Source organism: Passer domesticus, chromosome 2 (genome assembly GCF_036417665.1).
Source record: "Passer domesticus isolate bPasDom1 chromosome 2, bPasDom1.hap1, whole genome shotgun sequence".
Classification (NCBI taxonomy): domain Eukaryota; kingdom Metazoa; phylum Chordata; class Aves; order Passeriformes; family Passeridae; genus Passer; species Passer domesticus.
This window is the reverse complement of record NC_087475.1, coordinates 127,321,320-127,339,381: the sequence shown is the minus strand read 5'-3', so window position 1 is coordinate 127,339,381 and position 18,062 is coordinate 127,321,320. Positions and strand designations below refer to the sequence as shown.

Sequence of the window (18,062 nt, the reverse complement as noted above, 5' to 3'; positions counted from 1 at the left end):
GCATTTGGTGAAGGATACACAGGCTGTGGTAAAAGTAACTGCAGAGAGGAGTCTTCACTCCTGCTCATGAGAAACAGGGACACAGATAAATTCCTCCACGAAACTCCCAGCTCTGCATTTTTCCTGCAGCCTTTTGATTACTTAGAAACCTCTCCTGGTTTTGTTTCACTTGTTGGATTGAGGATCAGTGGCAGCTTTCCCAGTGGAGGATCCCAAGGTTTGGCAGGAGCAGGAGATGTGCTTTGGGATGCTGGTCTGTTGCAGGCTTCATTTTAATTGAATAAATTAATTAAATAAATGTCTGAGACCTAGGATGGGTTTTGCCAGATTATGTGTACTGGACAAAGCCATCAGGCACTTGCAGAAGTCTGGAGCATTGGGATTGTTGGAAAAATATTATTTGCTCTATTGCCAAAGCAGGTACTCTTGCTTTGAATAAATCAACCCTTGAGTAAGGAATTAAACTCAGGCCTGGGGCTGTGCAGCCAGAATTGTCCCCTCAGATTGTGACAGGGGGTCTGCAGAAGTGATGCAGCAATAGGAAAAGTTGTTATTTTCCCCCTTTTTTGTGAGGGAAAGGCTTGGACAACCTGAGAAAGCCCATTCCAGCCATGCTTCCCATGTGTTTGTGATTTGCAAACAGTGTTGGGATGACTTGGAAAAGGCAGAACTGGGCAACACAGACCTTGGAGGAGGTCTGACTGGGTACTAGAGAGCAGTTTTTGTACAATTTAGGCCCTGGCACAGGGTGCCCAGAGCAGCTGTGGCTGCCCCTGGATCCCTGGCAGTGCCCAAGGCCAGGCTGGATGGGGCTGGGAGCAGCCTGGGACTGTGGGAGGTGTCCCTGCCATGGCAGGGATGGCACTGGGTGGGATTTAAGCTTGGTCCCTACCCAAATTACTCTGATTCTGTGACTTTAGCACTGACGTTTTTCCTGTTCTCCACTACTGCCATTTCTTTTGGGAGCAGGAAGGCTTTGGGGAAAGGGCTGTGTGGAGGTGCCTGGCAACCAGCCGTCCACTGGTTTGAGCTGGCAATCAACACTCTTGGAAATCCACACCTGGATCTTTAGGCAAGGTCAAAAACTTGAGTTGATGGCTTTTCACTTCCAAGAGCCCTTGTCCCTAGAGCATTCTCCCACCCATCCCCGAGCCTGCTCACAGGCTGGAAGTGCCCTTTGTGATGCCCTAACCTGCATCCCTTGGTTGTGCCGTCCGTCTGTCCATCTGTCTGTCCATGCTGCCCCTCAGCACTGTGCCCATGTGGCATCCGACACGGCGGGAACGGACTGGCTGTTTGCTCCAAGTTTTGCTGTTTCCAGAAGGAAAATGTGTGTGTTTGTGTGTGGGGGTGTGTGTGTGGGGGTGTCAGTTCTCTGGAGACCACACGCCACCATGTCCCATGTCAGCCTCTTCCTGGTCTTGTCTTGTTCTGTGTCCATCTCCCTCGCCTACAAATAAAGCATTTGTGAAAAGCCTGGAGTAGGAATTCCTGCTTTCCCTTTAGCTGTGATGCTTGGGCTCCTTGGAGCAGCCTGTGGAGGAAGGGGGTTGATCCAGCTGCTCCTGCACCAGACCCAGCCACTGGGTTTTTCTGGTGACTCATGGAAGCCTCTTGTCATCCAAAATGCTCCCCCATCCCTTCCCAGCACCCCAGTGTGAGGAGGAGGGGGAAATTTAGCCACAGCTTTCACTTTCCCCCTCCTCCCTGTGACCAATGACTCCCATATGTACAGAAACGTCTGGAAGTAATAAACCGGAGCACTGGGGCTGGTGAGTAACCTGTGCTCTGTTCAGCCTTCTCTGCGTCCTGCAGCGCTGGTTCCTGACTGAAAAGCAGGAACTGGGAGAAACTGGAAGTCTTGCAGCCTGTTTTACATTCCGGCAGGTTTAACAGCCCCAGAGGGCTGCTGGAGCCTCTTCCGAGTTCCTGCTGGCCTGCCCGAATACTCCCTGCAGCTCACCCCCATCCCTGGGTGCCTATGGAAGGGTTAATCCCCGCTGGATGAACACAGCCAGGAGTGATAAACGCGCATTTCTGACCCCAAGAAGAGGAGAGCCTCGGCAAAACTCTGCCTTCTGTTCCTATCCCCCTCCCCAATTTCTGTCCTTTCCCTTCCAGCCGGGAAAGAGGCCAGGAGGTGATATGGTGATCTCCCTGGAGAGCTGGGCTTCCATCCTGGAGGGTTTGAATCTCATCCAAACGCCACCTAGATGAGTGTCTCGGTTTAGAGACAAGCTTAGGAGACAAACCCTCTGGAACGAGTGTTTCTTCTAAAGAAGGGTTGCAACAATCCCTTTCTGCCAATAGGAGGTTAACAGCAGTGGATGGAAGTGAAAAAAACCCCAATCGTTTATTCCCAGAGTGCCCGCACGGCACGGAAAAAGAAAATGAATACATGCTAGATATTGAATTGTCCGACCTTAACACCACTGCCCCCCCCATCCATCCCCGCCGGATAAAAACAGAACGAAACGAAATGAAACAAAGCAAAAAGAAACGAACCAAAACAAAACAAAAAACCAAAACAAACAAAAACCCCCAACAAAACGAAACAAAATTCCAGGAAAGGGAAAAAAGCCCGCACCGGGGGGCCGGCAATGCGGTGAGGGGGGAGAAAATGGCGGCGGCTCCTGTCCCGGGGAAGGGGGAACACAAGGGGGGCACGCAGCAGCCCGGGCAAACTGAGGGAACCTGAGGGAACCTGTGCACTCCTGGCGGGGTCCCCTCGTCTCTGCAGACGAATCCGCTGGATTTGGTGTCCTTCCTCCGGCTGGCTCGGCTGTGCCGAGCTCCGGGGCCGGGCCGGCCCCTCCCGTGCCGCCGGGCCCCGGCCGATGCTCCTCCCGCCGGCTCTGAGATGCTGGGCCAAAACCGAACCGAACAGCTCGGGGGGTGAACAAGGAAAAAAAAAAAAAAAAAAAAAAAAAAAGGCCCCAAAAACGGCCGAAGGATTGGTCGCACCGTCTCCGAGGCCAGAAAAAAGGAACAAAACCGGAACCCAACCGTGTTGCCTAGGCTAACACAGGCCAGGCTAGCTGAGCGGGCTGAGGGAGCCCGGTCCGCTTGGAGCGGCGGGCACGGAGCCTTCGGGACGGGCCGCGAGGGCCCGAGCTCCCTGGGGCTGCAGCAGGCGTCTGGGCACGGAGCGAGAACGGGAATAGGAAACCACAGCAGGCATCGCTGGGCACGGAGCGAGAACGGGAATAGGAAACCACAGCAGGCATCGCTGGGCACGGAGCGAGGGCCGCGCAGGTCCCGGCTCCCCGCTCTCGGCCTCCCGGTCACGTCGGGGCTGCGGCCGGCGGGGAGAAAGGGAGCTTGTCTGCAGGCAGGCGGGGGGCCAGCACGGCTGGAAGGAGCTGCCTCTCCCCGAGACTGGATTTTGGCATTCCCTAACGGATGGGAGCCCCAGGGATAGGGTTTGGCACCCCAGAACAGACTCGGGTTTATAAAAGACTTTATTTCCACCCAGTCTGGCCGTGGTTGAGCAAGTGCCCCTTGCGATCACGCTCTGCTCTGCTGCTGCCCCCTCCCCTCCCTCCCTCCCTGGGGAGATGCTGTGCCGGGTGGCTTTGCCACCTGCAGATGTCACATCCGTGGTCCCACACAGCTCAGTCCTGTGGGTCAGCGCTGCACGGCCGCCGGAATTCCTGCCCGTGCTCGTGGATCCACTTATTGGCCACTGGAAGGAACAAGGACATGGACCCCTGTCTGCTCCCTTCCCTCTGCACCTTTCTCTAATCCTGTGCTGCTGTCGGGGAACTTTTCCCCATTATCCAGGATATTTGTGCATTCCCAGCCGCTCTTGCTTCCCTGTCGGTGGAGCTGTCCCTCCAGCCCCGTGTCACCCCGGGGTGACCCCTGGTAGCATCTCTCACCCCACTTGTCCCCGGCCAGGACGGGGCAGCCGGCGTGGAGGGTGTCCCCATCACCATTCCCGTTCCTCCGCAGGTTCCACCAGAAAAGAGCTGCATTCTGCAGAGCAGAGACGGGTTTGGTACCCTAAAACAGAGCTGGGACCCACAAGACTGAATTTTGGCACCCCAGAACAGATTCGGGAATCCGGGGCTGGGGTTTGGCATCAGGAGAGGCTTGACCACAACTCCCTGCAGGAGCTGAGATACGGAGGACAGCACCCTCCCTTCCCTGCTCCCAGCAATTCCACAGGACCCCTCACCTTGACCACGGGCACGCTGAAGTTGGCATAGATGAAAGCAGTGGAGCCTCCAGCCTCCACTGCACTCAGCTGGAAAAGGAGAAAAATAGGAGCCATGGATCCCCCCTTCCCTGTGATGCTCCTTTGCACAGGGAAACTGAGGCACAAAACCTCCCTTGGGCCCCAGCTCTGTTCCCTCACTTTGGCACAGCACAAGCTCCTGAATACTCCACAGACATTGGCACTTCCCACACACTCCAGGGTTTTGGGGCTGCCCTCACCCATCCCATACCCTGAGGGCCAAGCCAGTGTTATCCCTGCAGGCCTGGAAACCAGGGAGGACTCACGTAGATCATGATTGTGGCGATCCTGTTGCCCGACTTCATCCTGTACAGGGGGCTCTTCATGGACTGCTCCAAAAGGGGAGGTGGGGACGGTCGGTCCTGCCCTGACACAGCCCAGCCCCTCACAGCCCAGCAGCTCTAAGCTGCCCCACACTGTTCCCCCCAGAAAACGCTTCCTTCTCCCTTCTTTTTTCTCCCTCCTTCCCTCCCTTCCCAGGAATACCCCAGGCACCCACCCAGGGATCACCATCCTGGGACCATCCATCCCACCCCTGCCAGGGGCCATCCCAGGGTGCATCACTAGGAACATCTCAGGGAATAACCTAGGGATCACCACGGGGACACCCCCAGGGACAGTTTGGGGTCTTCCCTTGGGCACCATCCCAGCAGCATCATGAGGAGCATCCAGGGCCCATCTCCATGAACAGCCGAGGGGCTACCCAAGAGCTCTCCTTCAGGAACATCTGAGGAATCACCCCCAAGGCCAACCCCGGGCCCATCCCCAGGGACCACCCCTGAGTCCACCCCAGGAGCCGCCCTGCGTGTCACCCCACGGTCCCCCAGGCCCAGCCTGGCCGCTCCCTGACCGTGGCGTGGTCGAAGTGTGGCTCGTAGTGGCCTCCCAAGCCGTAGTTGACCACCTGCAGGTGCTCGGCGTAGGGCGGCCGCAGGTCCAGCCCGGTGAGGGCGGCCATGCGCCGATCCAGCGCCCGCACCACGGGGTCGGCCGTGTCCTTCAGCCAGGCGCTGCGGGAGCAGGCCTGTCAGCCCCGGATTCACCTGAGGCTGGGCTTCACCCGCAGGCACCGCCGCAGGAGCCAGGCCTCCCAGCGTGGCCTCGCTGCCACCTCAGAGGTGGCCACGGAGCCACGGGGGTCCCATGGCCGGGGGATGAGGGAGGGGTGGCCACTACCTCTTGCTTATGCGGTACTCGGCCTTCTGCTGCTTCTCCCCAGAGGCAACCACGGATCTCTGCAGCTGAGGGACACACGGGGGACGTATGTTGCCACGCGTGGGGACCCTCACACCACGTGGTGGGTTTGAACCAGCCAGCTGCCAAGCATCCCCCCCCGAGGTGTCTCACTGGGGAGAGGGAAGCAGTGACAGAGGTGGAGTCACCGGGTCAGGCCTGGCTGGGAAGTGGTTCAGGTGCAGCTGTGGACCTGGTTTCTTCCAAAAAGTCTTTTGGGGGCTCACATGGAACGGGGGTCATCATCCCCAGGGTCTCATCTAATTCTAGAGTGGTTTGGTTTGGAAGGGGCCTTCCAAGATCATCCAGTTCCATCCCCTTGTCACATTCCATTAGACAAGGTTGCTCCAAGCCCCGTCCCATCTGAACTCCCTGGAGGAGACTTTAGCCATAAAACCCCTCCTATCTCTGCATTCACCCTGGGTCATGATCTCCTGGGACACCCTGCTGCAGGAAAGGGACATCCCTGGGGATGGGTATGGCTCACCCAGGGCCCTGCCAACCCCTTGATAGTCTCAGCCTCAGCATCGGTGATGAAATCGTGGTACAGAGCCACGTGGGGCTGGATCCGGACCATCTCCTTCTTGGCAGGCTGGAGGAGGAGGAAGGGGCTGCCGTTGGTCTCGTAGGAGCAGCCGAGGTGCGGGAGCTGCTCTGGGGCTGGCTGGGGAGGAAGAGGACCAAGGAGGGCGTCAGAGGGGGACAGGGGTGCCGGGGGACCCCGGCACCCCTGCCAGCCCCACCTGCTCCCTGGGGCGCTGGCACAGCTCCTCGTAGGCATCTCGGCTCTGCAGGCGGGTGCTGTTGGGGCGCTGCAGGGGCCTGGCACTTGCCCCCATCCCCATCTCCAGCAGCTTCTTGTACTTGGCCACGTTCCTCGACACCCTTTGGTTTCTGGGATCTGCTGGGGAGGTGGTGTCACCCAGAGTGCTGCATCCCCATCAACCCCCTTCCCTGGCATCGGTCCCTGGAGAATTGCCCCAGATGGGGGCAAGAAATGGGGTGAGGGAGGCTGTTGCCATGCAGAGGTGATGGGGACATCCCAAAATCTTTTCCCTCTTCCTGCTGCATCCAGGGTTGTCCCACATACCGTAGCGGAGAAACTCCCTGGAGAGGCTCAAGGCGTGAGAGATGTTTCCAGCCTGGATGGGGGAGTGGAGACCCCATCAGCATCCACCCTCCCACCCACGGTTTTGCTCTACCGGACACTGGGGATGGGGAGGGGACTCGTGGCTGTACCATGAAGTAGGAGAAGGCCAGATGGTCCAGAGCATCCTCCAGGCTGCTCCGGTCCTCCAGGTTCCAGCTGCCGTAGGAGAGGCGGAAGAGGCTGACAGCCTCCTCCAGCCAGGCAATGGAGTGGTAATAGTCACCTGTGTCATAGGCCACCTGCGGGGCAACGCGTCACCTGCACCTGCAGCTGGGCCATCCCATCCCATCCCATCCCATCCCATCCCATCCCGTCCCGTCCCGTCCCGTCCCGTCCCGTCCCATCCCATCCCATCCCATCCCATCCCATCCCATCCCATCCCAATTCCCACTCATCCTGTACCATTGCATCTGTCGCTTTCCGGTTGCCATCTCCATCCCCATCCCCATTCCCTCCCACACCATCCCCATCCTGTCCCATCCCTTCCTCTCCTGTTCCATCCCCACCTCAATCTCATCCCCGTTTGCACCTGCGCTTCCATCTCAGCCCATGTGAAGAACCCCCATGTCCATCCCTATGGAAGCAGCGCCCCAGGCTGGGGAAGCTCTGTGGGGGCTTGTGGGGCTGTCCCCCACCTTTCCCACGTGGAAGCAGTCGTCGGCAGAGAGGGAGGCGCGCCGGCCGGGGCTGTAGAGGGGCGGGTGCCCGGCTCTCTGGAAGACGCCGCTGGCCAAGCCCTTGACGCTCAGGGCGTACACATCCTGCAGCCTCATCAGCGCCCTGGCGGCCCCGTCCAGGTCCTCGGCTCCAGGCAGCTCCTGCTCCACCTCCCTGAGGCCAGCATGGAGTGCTGCAGGGTGGGAAAGACGTGCAGGAGGGGATAAATGAAATTATGAGGTGTGATCACCCTTATCAGCTCTTTCCCCCGGGGACCCCACATCCTGCTCCTCCATTCATTCTGCTCCTCCAACAATTTCCTTGCTTCTCCACCCGTTCCCCAGCCCCTCCATCTATTTCCTGGCCTAGGTGACAGAGGGGACACGAGGCCGGGCATCCTCCCCCTACCCTCGGTGTTCCTGGTGGCCTCCTCGCTGTAGATGATGTTGGGCCAGTCCGAGTGCAGGCGCTTGATGAGGCTGAAGGCCAACAAGGGGTTGTCCACCGAGGCCTCGGGGTCCTGGTGCAGTGCCTGGACCTTCTCATAGAACCTACAGGGCACCCACGGGAGGGCACTGCGGTGCTGCTCGGTGCTGACACCGCCCGGGTGGGGGCTGAGTCCCCCCACTGCTGGGCAGCTTTTCCTCAGTGTCCACTTTGTCCAACCCAGCCCTGGTGGGTCTGTGGGGATGGCCCGTGCCTTGGGGATGCTGCAGCCCAGATCCCTATGGGTGGAGAGCCATGTCCCCCTCCTGGGGCACAGCTGGGGGAAGGGGAGCCTGAGCCATGTCCAGTCAGCTTCCCGTCCTCCCACCACCCTCTTATTTAGGGCCACCCCCAAAAACTGGGTGCTGCGGGGAAGGTGGGGATGGGCTGACCCCTCCTCGCAGCCGGGAATCACCCAGGCCTGGGCCCGGGGGGCGGGATGGGTGGCCGGAGCCGGGCGGACGCGGTTGGGGTGCCGGTACCTGCGGAGGAGGCGCAGGCGGGAGCTCTCGTCCCGCAGGTAGGAGCGGAGCCGGCGGAGCAGGCGGCGCTCGGCGCCCAGCGCTGCCCGCACGCTCAGCATGGCAGAGAAGGTCTCGGCCGGGGCGGGGGGCGGCAGCAGCGCCAGCAGCGCCCCCAGCACCGCCAGCGCCCCCAGTGCTCCCGGTGATCCCAGTGCGCCGAGAACCCAGCGCCCCCAGTGCTCCCAGTGCGCCAAGAACCCAGCGCCCCCAGTGCTCCCAGTGCTCCCAGCGCCCCCAGAACACCCCGAACGCCCGCACTGCTCCAGGTACCCACAGTGCCTCCAGTCCCAGCAACGCCCCCAGTATCCCCAGTGCCTCCAGCGCCCCGACTCCCAGCAGTGCCCCCGGTGCTCCAGGTATCCCCAGCACGCCCAGTTCACCCCGTACCCCGAGCCCCCAGCTCGCCCCGTGCCAGCCGTGCCCCGAGCCCCAGCGCCCGCATCCGGCCGCCGCCGCCGCCGGGAGAAGCGGGGGAAAAGGGGCGGAGAGGCCCCGCCTTTGGGGGGAAAAGGGGTGGGGGCGCCCCGGATCCGCCACGCTGGCTGGGGAGGGCGGTGTGGTGCTGCTCCCCGTCCTGCTTGTGCCTGTCCCCATTCCAGTCTGCCCCTCTGTCCCTATCCTGCTTGTCCCCCTCTTGTCTGTCCCCAGCCTCCTCCTGCCTGCTCCTGCCCCTTTCCCTGTTCTCTCCGGGCCCCATCCTGCTCTGTCCTCAGCTTCATCCTGCCTGCCCGCTCCTGTCTGTCCCCATTTGGTCTTCTGTCCGAATCTTATCTGACGGCATCCTGCCTGTCCCCATTCCATCTTGGCCCCATCCTGCCCGTCCCTGTCCACATCCTGCCTGTGCCCGTCTTGATTTGATCCTCTGCCCATCCCGCCTTGCATCCATCCTGTCTGCCCGCCTCTCCGTACAAAACCAGCACCAGGATGCAGTGGGAGGTGCCGTGCTTGGGGCCATCCTGCATCTTTCTGGGGCAGGGCCAGCCCCGTTGGGATTTCCCCGGTATGGACTGGATTTCACGTGTTTTGGGACAATTTTATTTGACAGCAGCACGGGGATGTGAGATCACTGTCACTGTCGGGATGCTAGAAGCTGTTCCCTATGGAGCAGAATGCAACACTCCCCAACACTCCTCTCCCCTTGCCCCCGGTCAAGATTCGAGCGCTTTTTCCCAGGGGGCAGGGAGAAACTCAAGTCTAAAGTAGGCAAGTGAAGAAAGCAGGATAAAAAATGGTAAAAACTGGGAATCTTCTGCCACCTGCAGGAACACAGGAACTGGAATATTTTTAACTAAACCAAGATTTCTGGGTACTTTTTCCTCAGGGAGTCAGCTGCTCTTGCTGGCACCTTCTGCTTTCCAGCTGCTACCAGGTGAAAAACGCTGATTTCTGGAGAAGCAGCGGCATTTCCTATGCTGTGCTGGCATCCCCCCTTGGCCAAGCCAGAGCAGGTCCTCCACTGCCGCAGGTCACCGACAACACCCGACGGGTGATTAAAAAGGCGTAATTAAATAAAAAGGTGCACGATGCTGAGCCTCTGGTGCACTTGCAATGTCCTGGGCACTGCCGCGCTCACTGGCTCCGGCCGCCGACGCTCAGGAGCGACCGCGCCGCCTAAAACGGGTCTGTTTCAGGAAGCCTTGAGCTCCTCATCGCCGGAGGGCTCCAGGCTGAAGAGGCAGAAGGCGATTTCCTCGCAGGCGCTGCTGGCGCCGCACTCGAACAAGCACCCGAAGAGGCCGCCGGGGCAGGCCGCCAGGTCGGAGTAGCCGGCGGGCCCGGCGTGCAGCAGCCAGGGCCGCCGCCAGCCCGCCCCGTCCGGCGGCGAGGGGTTCACGTAGAGCCCCAGGTCGCGCCGGCGGTGCCGGTCGGTGGGGTGCGAGTAGAGCAGCCAGGGGGGCTGGCCGGCGGCGTGGGCGAAGCTGAGCACGCTGCCCTGGCAGCCCCGCGGCGGCTCGCCCAGGGCCGCGCACGGCGCGGGCCGCTGGAAGCGCAGGCCGCGGTCGGTGCTGAGGGCCACGGCGCGGCAGCCCCGCGGCGCCCGGGCGCTGCAGTACAGCACGGGCCGCCGCGGGCCGCCCACCTCGGCCACCTGGCACTCGCCCGTGCGCTCGCCGCCCAGCAGGCCGCCCTTGTGCCAGCGGCGCCCGCCGTCGTCGCTGTAGAAGACGAGGGCGTGCTGGCGCGTGAAGCAGGGCAGCCGCAGCGCCCCGCACAGACAGCCGTGCACGTAGTAGGTGTAGGCCGGCACCACCAGCCGGCCCGAGGCCAGCTGCACGCCGTGGCCCGGCCCCACGGCGAAGGTGGCCCAGCGGGACAGGTCGGCGCCGATGGCCTCGTCCGTCACGTCCCGCAGCGCGCTCCAGCCGCGGCCGCCGTCGGCGCTGGTGGCGAAGCAGAGGCGGGCGGCGCTGCAGCCGCTCCAGATCTGGCAGCGCTCCGTCTTGCCCTGCTCCACGCAGATGCAGAAGAGGAAGACGGTGCCGCTCCTGGCGTCGTAGAGAGGACAGGGGTTCATGGTGCGGTGGCCGGGCAGCGTCAATGCCGACAGCTCCTCCGTGGGACCCCACTGAAAGAAAGGAAAATGGGGCTCAGCATGGGGGCCAGCCGGCATCACGCCTATCCCGTGCTCCTGGAGCCCGGGGGGATTTTACCTTGACCGAGGAGCCGTGCCGGCGGCCCCGCCGCAGCACCAGGTACTTGGCATCCTCGTCCCGGGCCGAGGAGCGCTTCTCGGCAAAGGCCAGGAAGGAATCATCCGGGGGGACGTAGAGCAGAGCCGGGATGCGATAGGTGACCCCAGCTGCCTGTCGGAACAGCGTCTCCGGAGGGAAAACGTGCGGGGATGCCGGTGGTGATGGCAGCGGTGGGGGGCTCTCCTCACCATCCCCCTGCTGCTGGAAGGGTGGGAAAGTCAGATGTAAAAGGGTTAAATCCCGGCAAAGGAGGGGGTGGCCCGTACGGGGGGACAGGGATGAAGGCTCACCTTGAGGCAGGTGGTGGCCTGGGACATGGTGGCCACTCTGAGGCTCCCGCTGGGACCTGAGCAGGGTGGGAGAGTGAGAGCAGAGCCCCTCGCTGGGGTCACAGCCGCCCCCCTGCCCGTCTGTGCTGCTCCCCTGTAGCGCACAGGCTGCCCTGCTTCACCCGCGGTGCCGCCTCCCGCTGTTCCCGAGGGCTGTGCACCCCCTGCACCGCACCGGGACCCCGAGCTCCACCGCCTTGAGCTCCCCGAGTGGCACTAGCCCGGGGTCCCTGCTCCCCTCCATTCCCCGTGCGCCCACAGTCCCCCTGCACCACGCACGGACCCCCCGGTGACAGACCCCCCTCCGTGCCTCCCCCTCCCCACATGTCCTGACCGCCCCCATCCCCCTGCAGCACCCACATTCTCCCCGTGTACCCCCGACACCCCCGCAGCCCGCTCCCCTGCACCCCCGTGACCCCCCAGTCCCGGTCCCAATCCCCCTGCACCCCCCAAGTGCTGAGCCCCCTCCCCTCCGTGCCGCGGCCCCCGCACTCCCGCATCCCCATCCCCGCATCCCCATCCCGCAGACCCCGCTCCTCCCGCCGCCGCCGCGCCGGGGCCGCCCCGCTCCGCCTCTTCCTGCGGCTCCCGGAGCCGGGGGGGCCGGATCAGGCGCTCGGCGGGCCCAGGAGGCGGGCGGGGATCCCGGGGCCCGGCGCGGCGGCGGCGGGGGCAGTACCTGTGCAGGTGTGAGCCGGGGATGTGCTCCGCCTCCGGCGCTCCTGCGGGGCCGGGGGAATGCTGGAATTCCCGGAGGAGACTGGCTGGTGGAGCCGCTGCTCTCCCCAGCAGGCGGGAGGGGAGCCAGGAGAGGGATGCAGGCAGGACCCTGCTTGGGATGCCAGGAGAGTCCCCTGCCGGGTGCCCTCGTGGGACAGCCGTGGCGAGGGAGGGCTGGAAAACCAGGAAGGTCCGTCTGGGGCTCCCTGAGGTGAGGCAGCCAAGCCCAACCAGCTCTGCAAGATAAAAAGAGGAGTCACCCTCATCCCGTGGTACCTGGGGACGAGGTTTAGGTGACAAGACTGTGGTGGTGCCACGGGAATGCCAGGACTCTCCTTCTGTGAACTGGGATTCCCTCCCCAGTGTGAAACACCCCAGAGATGCTACAGGACACGTTTGATGTCTGTTCTTCCCTTTTATTGAAAAAACAACCGAAAAAAATCTCTCTTTTAAAAAATGCCAGTTTATAGAAGGGACACGTGGAACGGGAGATGCCAGAAGGGAACCGCAGGACAGACAGACACAGCTTGGAAAATCTTTTACACTTTCTCAGAAGCTTCGTGGCTGAGCTCACAGAAGTAGCATATTTGATTCTCCCCCCCAACACATAAAAGGTTTTTATATAAAACAATCCTCTACCCCCACTTAGATAAATACAAAAATAAAGCAAACTTGTTTGCGAGGGGATGGTTGTTTCACAGAAGGGTTTTGTCCTGAACTCCTAGCAGAAATGGAAAGGTGGGATTGGTAAAGCCCCCTGGACACAGAGCCATGTGATAACGCACTGCCAGGTAAAGCAGGGACGCTGGGGCAGCACTGGTGGTGTGTTTCCCCTCCTGAGGGTCCCCAAAATCCAATTTTGAGCCTGGAAGGCAGGCACAGAGACCAAGCTTAGCCATGAGCTTCAACAAATCTTGGGTCCAGTATTAAAATTCCTGCTTATCCAAAAAGGAATAGGACTTCAGGACAAAAACAGAGGCCATGATTCACTTTCTTTGCCATTTGACTTTATTGGTGTTAATTTAGCAGGCTGCTGGGAGGCGGCTGGGCTCCGAAATCATTTTGTTTTCCTCTCCAGGGCCAGGCTGTCGTGCAGCTTGGACACCTCTGGCTCGTAGGCCTCCATGACTAACGTGCCGTTGTTGTCGAAGAACTTGGCGATGGACTTGGTGAACTCGGCTTCCCTCTGCTGCTTGGTTTTCCCGCTGATGAACGTCAGCTTCAGGGTGTACTTGTCATCGAACCTGCGGGAGGGCAGACACACCTCAGAGCAGGGACAGAAACCCCCTCCTGTGTGAGGGGAAAACCCTCAGAGCAGGGTCCCAGAGGGACAGAAACCCCCTCTTGTTTGGGGAAATCCCTCAGACCAGGAACAGAAACCCCCTCCTGTGTGAGGGGAAAACCCTCAGAGCAGGGTCCCAGAGGGACAGAAACCCCCTCTTGTTTGGGGAAATCCCTCAGACCAGGAACAGAAACCCCCTCCTGTGTGAGGGGGAGAAAACCCCAGAGCAGGGTCCCAGTGGGACAGAAACCCCCTCCTGTGTGAGGGGGAGAAAACCCCAGAACAGGATCGCAGTGAGGATAGAAATCCCCTCTTGCCTGAGGGCAGACACACCTCAGAGCAGGGTCCCAGAGGGACAGAAACCCTCTCCTGTGTGAGGGGAAAAATCCCTCAGAGCAGGATCCCAGTGGGACAGAAACCCTCTCCTGTGTGAGGGGAAAACCCCCCGGGCTGGAGGCCCCCACCTGGGCACTCACAATTAACACAATTCAAGGCCTTTACACCCCACATTAAAGAGAAGTGAGACATGAACACCGGGGGCAGAAAACCACTGGGGCCGCTCCCGTTCCAGGGCCAGGAGCTGGATTTTGGTGGAGCAGGGTGGGTTCAGAAGAGAGGCCGTGCTCAGGGCAGGGCCGAGCCCGCTGCCGGAGCAGGCCGTACCGTTTGAGGCTGGAGGAGAGCTGCCACACGTCGTCGGGATCCATCCCGGCCGGGTCCTTCCTGTGCGCCACCAGGAAAATGCTCTTCTCTTTGTACGAGGTATAGATGGTCAGGATTCCCATCATCACAAAATACGTGCACAGGCAGTTAAGGACGTCAGGAAGGTGCAAGGAGAAGCAGAAATCAGGCAGAGGAGTCGCTCGGATCCCTCAGAGCTGTGGTTTAACCACCTCTCAAGTGACATCAAACAGGGTGTTTGGCTGATGCTTCATCAACGTGAGAAATTAACTAATAAATCTAAACTGTAATAATTTATTACTCACTCCCTGGAAGTGTCCAGTGCCAGGGTGGATGGGGCTTGGAGCAACCTGGTTTAGTGGAAGTGTCCCTGCCCATGGCAGGGGCTGGGAATGGATGAGCTTTAAGGCCCCTTCCCACCCAAACCGGTCTGGGATTCTCTGACATTTGCTGGGAAAACTTGAGACTGAACAAGCCACAGAAGGATTTGCTGGACACTCCTCCAAGGACAGACCAAGCGATTCCTCTTTCCCAGTTTTGGAATTAAGTAATTTGAAGTGCTGTAAGGTAAGTCACTCATTTGTTCTGAAAGCCACCCAGAACAGCCAGGAACAATGAAATTCCTTAGGATCACAGAACTGTTTAGGTTGGAAAACGCCTCCGAGACCATTGAGTCCAACCATTCCCCCAGGCCACCATTCCCCCAGCCAAGGCCACCACTACTCCTGTGCCCTGCTGAGCCTCAGCACTGAGCTGTGGAGGGGATCCAGCCTGTCCAGATCCCTCTGCAGAGAGCTGCTGGCAGGAATTTCCTCCTTCCCCTCCCAGCATCTGACCTGTGGCACTAGGGAAAAACAAGCGTGTCTGGAGCCGGACTGTGGATGGAATGAAAAAAAAGGATCTGCCTCAGACCACTCAAATTTAGGGGCATTACACCCAGAACTTTCCTGTCACATGGAAACTGTCTGATTGTCAGCTGATCTCCACACGGCAGGAAGCGTAATTCCCGCAGGCCTGGAAATGGGAACATCCAGAAGGGTTTTGTTCCTGTGGAAAATCAAACCCCTGCGGTATAACCTCTGTGAAGGATATGAGACAACACAAAAGGCAAGGACGGGTTTGGATTCAGGAAAAGGGTGCAGGTAATCCCAAATCAAAGCCACGATGGCAAAGAGACAGGAGATTGTGCAGATGATGAGGCGCCCGTCGATCAGGCGGAAGTTCTCCACGTATTTGTACTTCTCCAGGAGCACCTGTGGAGAGACAGGCAGCCGAGTCCAGGGGGAGCTTGTCAGGGATTTGACACGCTGCTTTTGGGAAGGGTTTGGAGGGAGCAGCCCCAGGGGCACAGCTGAACTGGGCAGAAGGTTTGTGGGGGGTGGATGCCTGCCTCAGGCAGCACGGACACGCGGGAATCACAAGGAATGCCACCAGACCCAGCATGGCTGTGGCACAGCCAGCCCCAAAAAGCAGGAAAGGAAACCAGAGAGCTTCCAGCAGGGCAGCTCAGCAGAGAGAGAACCCACCTTTTTGGCAGAGTCGTCCAAGGAATTTTTCACAGCTGAACCATCCCATTTGTCGATTTTCACCGGCTTGTCATCAATCTTCCACTGCAACGGAAAGTGTGGAGTGAGGGGAATTCCATCCCAGCGACCGGGGGCAAGCCAGAGAGCAGAGCTGTTTGGGAAAACCCGGCTGGACAGAGGGAATGTGCACCCCGAGCTGCCGGAGCAGCTCCTGGTGGGTTCCAGGCTGTCCACCTTGTCACAGGCTGGATGTGCCTCTGGCAGCAGCTTTAGCTTTGCCTCCTCATCTGCTGCTCCTGCTGCCATCCCCAGGGAGGGACAGCTGGGCTGGATTCCTGCCTCTGGATGTGCTCCTGCTTTCCAGACAAACTGCTCCACACGGGCTCTTGGGGAGGAAAACTTTGAGAACCCCCAACAATCTTGGCACAAGGGGAGATTAAAAAGGCACAAACAAGAAATATTTAAAACCATTCTCTGTAACAAAAGCAAAGGTGACTGTCACTTTTCACATTGACATCTCCTGCAGGAATGGGTTCCTCCCCAGTAACAATTCCCAGCTGTTCCAAGGGGCCCACTTCCCTGAACCACATTACTGTTTGGTGACACATCAGCCCGAGCCCTGAGTGTCCCAGGTGATCCCTTACTTCAAACGGGTCAGAGACTGGAGCTGGAATCCCAGCTGCCAGCAGAGCAATCCTCAGTTTCTCTCGTGTCACCTTCCTGCTCCGGAAGCTCACAGGCTGGATGGATTAACTACCAGCCCAAGGAGCTCCCTTCCCTCCCCTGAAGGAGCAAAACCCCTTTAAAATACGATGTCAAACTCCACTGCTTGCCCTGCAGCTGCACAGGGAAAAGCCCAGTTATCCCTCAGGGAATTCTGAGGCACTCAGCGAATGTCACTGCGTGTCCATGGGCTCATGAGCCACAAAACCAACGGCCAGAAGGATCTAAAAATCATGGAGAACTGGGACACAGCTCGCACATCGGTGTATGGTACCAGACTTTTCAGGTGGCTGCTGCTGAAGCATTTTCTTCCAGGGTTAATTAGCACACAAGTTAACTGGAAGCCACAGCCTTTCCATAAGAGAATGGGGCCGAATTCTTTCCACAATTTATTTTTGCTTATACGAGCATCTGCAGCAGTTGGAGGGGGACGACCAGGGCTGAAGGGGAATTCTCAGGGATGGAGATTTTCAGGACTGAGGGGGAATTCTCAGGGATGGGGATGCCCAGGGCTGATGGGGGATTCTCAGGGATGGGGATGCCCGGGGCTAAGGGGGAATCCTCAGGGATGGGGATGCCCGGGGCTAAGGGGGAATCCTCAGGGATGGGGATGCCCGGGGCTAAGGGGGAATCCTCAGGGATGGGGATGCTCGGGGCTAAGGGGGAATCCTCAGGGATGGGGATGCTCAGTCATGAGGGGGATGCCCATGGCTGAGGATGCCCAGGGCTGAGGGAGGGACGCCCAGCAGTGAAAAGCGGAATCCCGGGCGGGCGGGGGAAGGCGCGGGGCTGGCGGGGCGCGGCCCGGGGCCCCGGCCGGGCGGGGGCCGCTCGGGGCGGCCGAGGAGCCCCGCCCGCCGTACCTTGTCCAGGAGCCCGTTCCGGCCGCTCTTGGCCGCCATCTTCTCGCCGCCTCCGCCCCCGCCCCGCCCGCGACACCTGGGCGCTCCTGATTGGCCGCGCGGCCGGAAGTCCGGGCCCCTCGCGCCGCGCGGCACGCTGGGAAATGCAGTCCGTCCATCCCGCCGTCGCCGTGCCGTGCGGAAGGTGCTCCCTTCATGGAATTCCAGGATTTGGGCTGGGAGCGGCCTTAAAACCCATCCAGCCCCACCCCCTGCCATGGGCAGGGGAACCTTCCAATGGATCAGGCTGCTCCAAGCCCCGTCCGACCCCAGAAGGGCTGTCCAGCCCTGGCACAGCTGCGCAGGGCAGTGGTGGAGTCCCCACGCCTGGAGGGATTTAAAGTGTGGATGTGGCACTTGGGGACACGGGTTAGCGGTGGCCTTGCAGCGCTGGGGGACTCGATGACCTTGGAGGCCTTTTCCAGCCCTAACTATTCCATGATCTGTGATCTCCAACCCGATACAGCAGCCCTGTTGTGTGGCTGAGCCACGTGAGGAGGATGCTCCTTATTCCTCCTTTTCAGACCCTCCATGTACAGCTTGGCCCCAGCTGCCATGACAAGGAACCCGATTTTCCATCACAGGAGATGCGATGCTAAGCTAGATGGCCACTGGGGCTGATCCAGTTTAGCTGCTTTGATGCAGGGTATCAGTTTTATGTTAAAAACCAGCCCCAGCCCCAGCCGGGGCATCTCCCTGCAGTGGGAGCCAACGATGGGTTTCCATTTCCACCCGCCTGTGCTCGAGCCTGTTACTAGTGAGCCACTCTGTGCCCCTGTTCCCTGTGGTGGGAATCGGCTCTGGCTCGCTGCCCTGGCTGTGCCAAGCCATTCCCGGAGGAAGCCCCACGTTGTCCCGGTGTTTGTGAGAGCAGGCACCAGCCCTGGAGCAGCCTCTGGCAGCGCTCCCGGGCACA

The 18,062-nt window shown here is 60.2% G+C and overlaps 3 protein-coding genes across 6 annotated transcripts; all 3 read right to left on the bottom strand.

Moving 5' to 3' along the window:
- Positions 1 to 3,005: 3,005 nt before the first annotated feature.
- On the bottom strand, positions 3,006 to 8,495 carry P4HA3 (prolyl 4-hydroxylase subunit alpha 3). The gene is made up of 13 exons (XM_064411216.1): positions 8,249 to 8,495; positions 7,689 to 7,831; positions 7,259 to 7,473; positions 6,713 to 6,862; positions 6,564 to 6,615; positions 6,217 to 6,374; positions 5,961 to 6,137; positions 5,417 to 5,481; positions 5,091 to 5,250; positions 4,507 to 4,569; positions 4,181 to 4,249; positions 3,882 to 3,978; positions 3,006 to 3,685 (listed from the first exon to the last, which is right to left on the bottom strand). The coding sequence occupies exons 1-13, from the start codon at positions 8,347 to 8,349 to the stop codon at positions 3,615 to 3,617; spliced, it is 1,521 nt and encodes a 506-aa protein (XP_064267286.1). The 5' UTR covers positions 8,350 to 8,495; the 3' UTR covers positions 3,006 to 3,614.
- An 814-nt stretch (positions 8,496 to 9,309) lies between these two features.
- NEU3 (neuraminidase 3) lies at positions 9,310 to 12,354 on the bottom strand. Of its 4 annotated transcripts, none has more exons than XM_064411212.1 (4): positions 11,992 to 12,354; positions 11,274 to 11,329; positions 10,942 to 11,184; positions 9,310 to 10,856 (listed from the first exon to the last, which is right to left on the bottom strand). In XM_064411212.1, the coding sequence occupies exons 1-4, from the start codon at positions 12,296 to 12,298 to the stop codon at positions 9,918 to 9,920; spliced, it is 1,545 nt and encodes a 514-aa protein (XP_064267282.1). In that variant the 5' UTR covers positions 12,299 to 12,354; the 3' UTR covers positions 9,310 to 9,917. The 4 variants fall into 4 exon arrangements, with proteins under 4 accessions (XP_064267282.1, XP_064267283.1, XP_064267284.1 ...); XM_064411213.1 differs by having other exon boundaries at positions 10,942 to 11,181; positions 11,992 to 12,350; XM_064411214.1 differs by lacking the exon at positions 11,992 to 12,354 and adding an exon at positions 11,842 to 11,917.
- A 663-nt stretch (positions 12,355 to 13,017) lies between these two features.
- On the bottom strand, positions 13,018 to 17,218 carry SPCS2 (signal peptidase complex subunit 2). The gene is made up of 5 exons (XM_064411217.1): positions 17,108 to 17,218; positions 15,522 to 15,605; positions 15,089 to 15,248; positions 13,978 to 14,113; positions 13,018 to 13,276 (listed from the first exon to the last, which is right to left on the bottom strand). The coding sequence occupies exons 1-5, from the start codon at positions 17,144 to 17,146 to the stop codon at positions 13,090 to 13,092; spliced, it is 606 nt and encodes a 201-aa protein (XP_064267287.1). The 5' UTR covers positions 17,147 to 17,218; the 3' UTR covers positions 13,018 to 13,089.
- Between the last annotated feature and the right edge of the window lie 844 nt (positions 17,219 to 18,062).

Coding starts and splice junctions, on each gene's coding strand:
- P4HA3 (XM_064411216.1), bottom strand. CDS start 8,349: ATGCTGAGCGTGCGGGCAGCGCTGGGCGCCGAGCGCCGCCTGCTCCGC. Junction 5,482..5,960: donor AGGGGTTGGCAGGGCCCTGG/GTGAGCCATACC, acceptor TGTGTCCCTCAG/CTGCAGAGATCCGTGGTTGC. Junction 4,570..5,090: donor CACACTTCGACCACGCCACG/GTCAGGGAGCGG, acceptor CTTTTGGAGCAG/TCCATGAAGAGCCCCCTGTA.
- NEU3 (XM_064411212.1), bottom strand. CDS start 12,298: ATGAGGGTGACTCCTCTTTTTATCTTGCAGAGCTGGTTGGGCTTGGCT. Junction 11,330..11,991: donor CCCGGCTCACACCTGCACAG/GTACTGCCCCCG, acceptor CACCCTGCTCAG/GTCCCAGCGGGAGCCTCAGA. Junction 11,185..11,273: donor AGGCCACCACCTGCCTCAAG/GTGAGCCTTCAT, acceptor CCACCCTTCCAG/CAGCAGGGGGATGGTGAGGA.
- SPCS2 (XM_064411217.1), bottom strand. CDS start 17,146: ATGGCGGCCAAGAGCGGCCGGAACGGGCTCCTGGACAAG. Junction 15,249..15,521: donor TGGACGACTCTGCCAAAAAG/GTGGGTTCTCTC, acceptor GTCTCTCCACAG/GTGCTCCTGGAGAAGTACAA. Junction 13,277..13,977: donor CTCTCCTCCAGCCTCAAACG/GTACGGCCTGCT, acceptor GCCCTCCCGCAG/GTTCGATGACAAGTACACCC.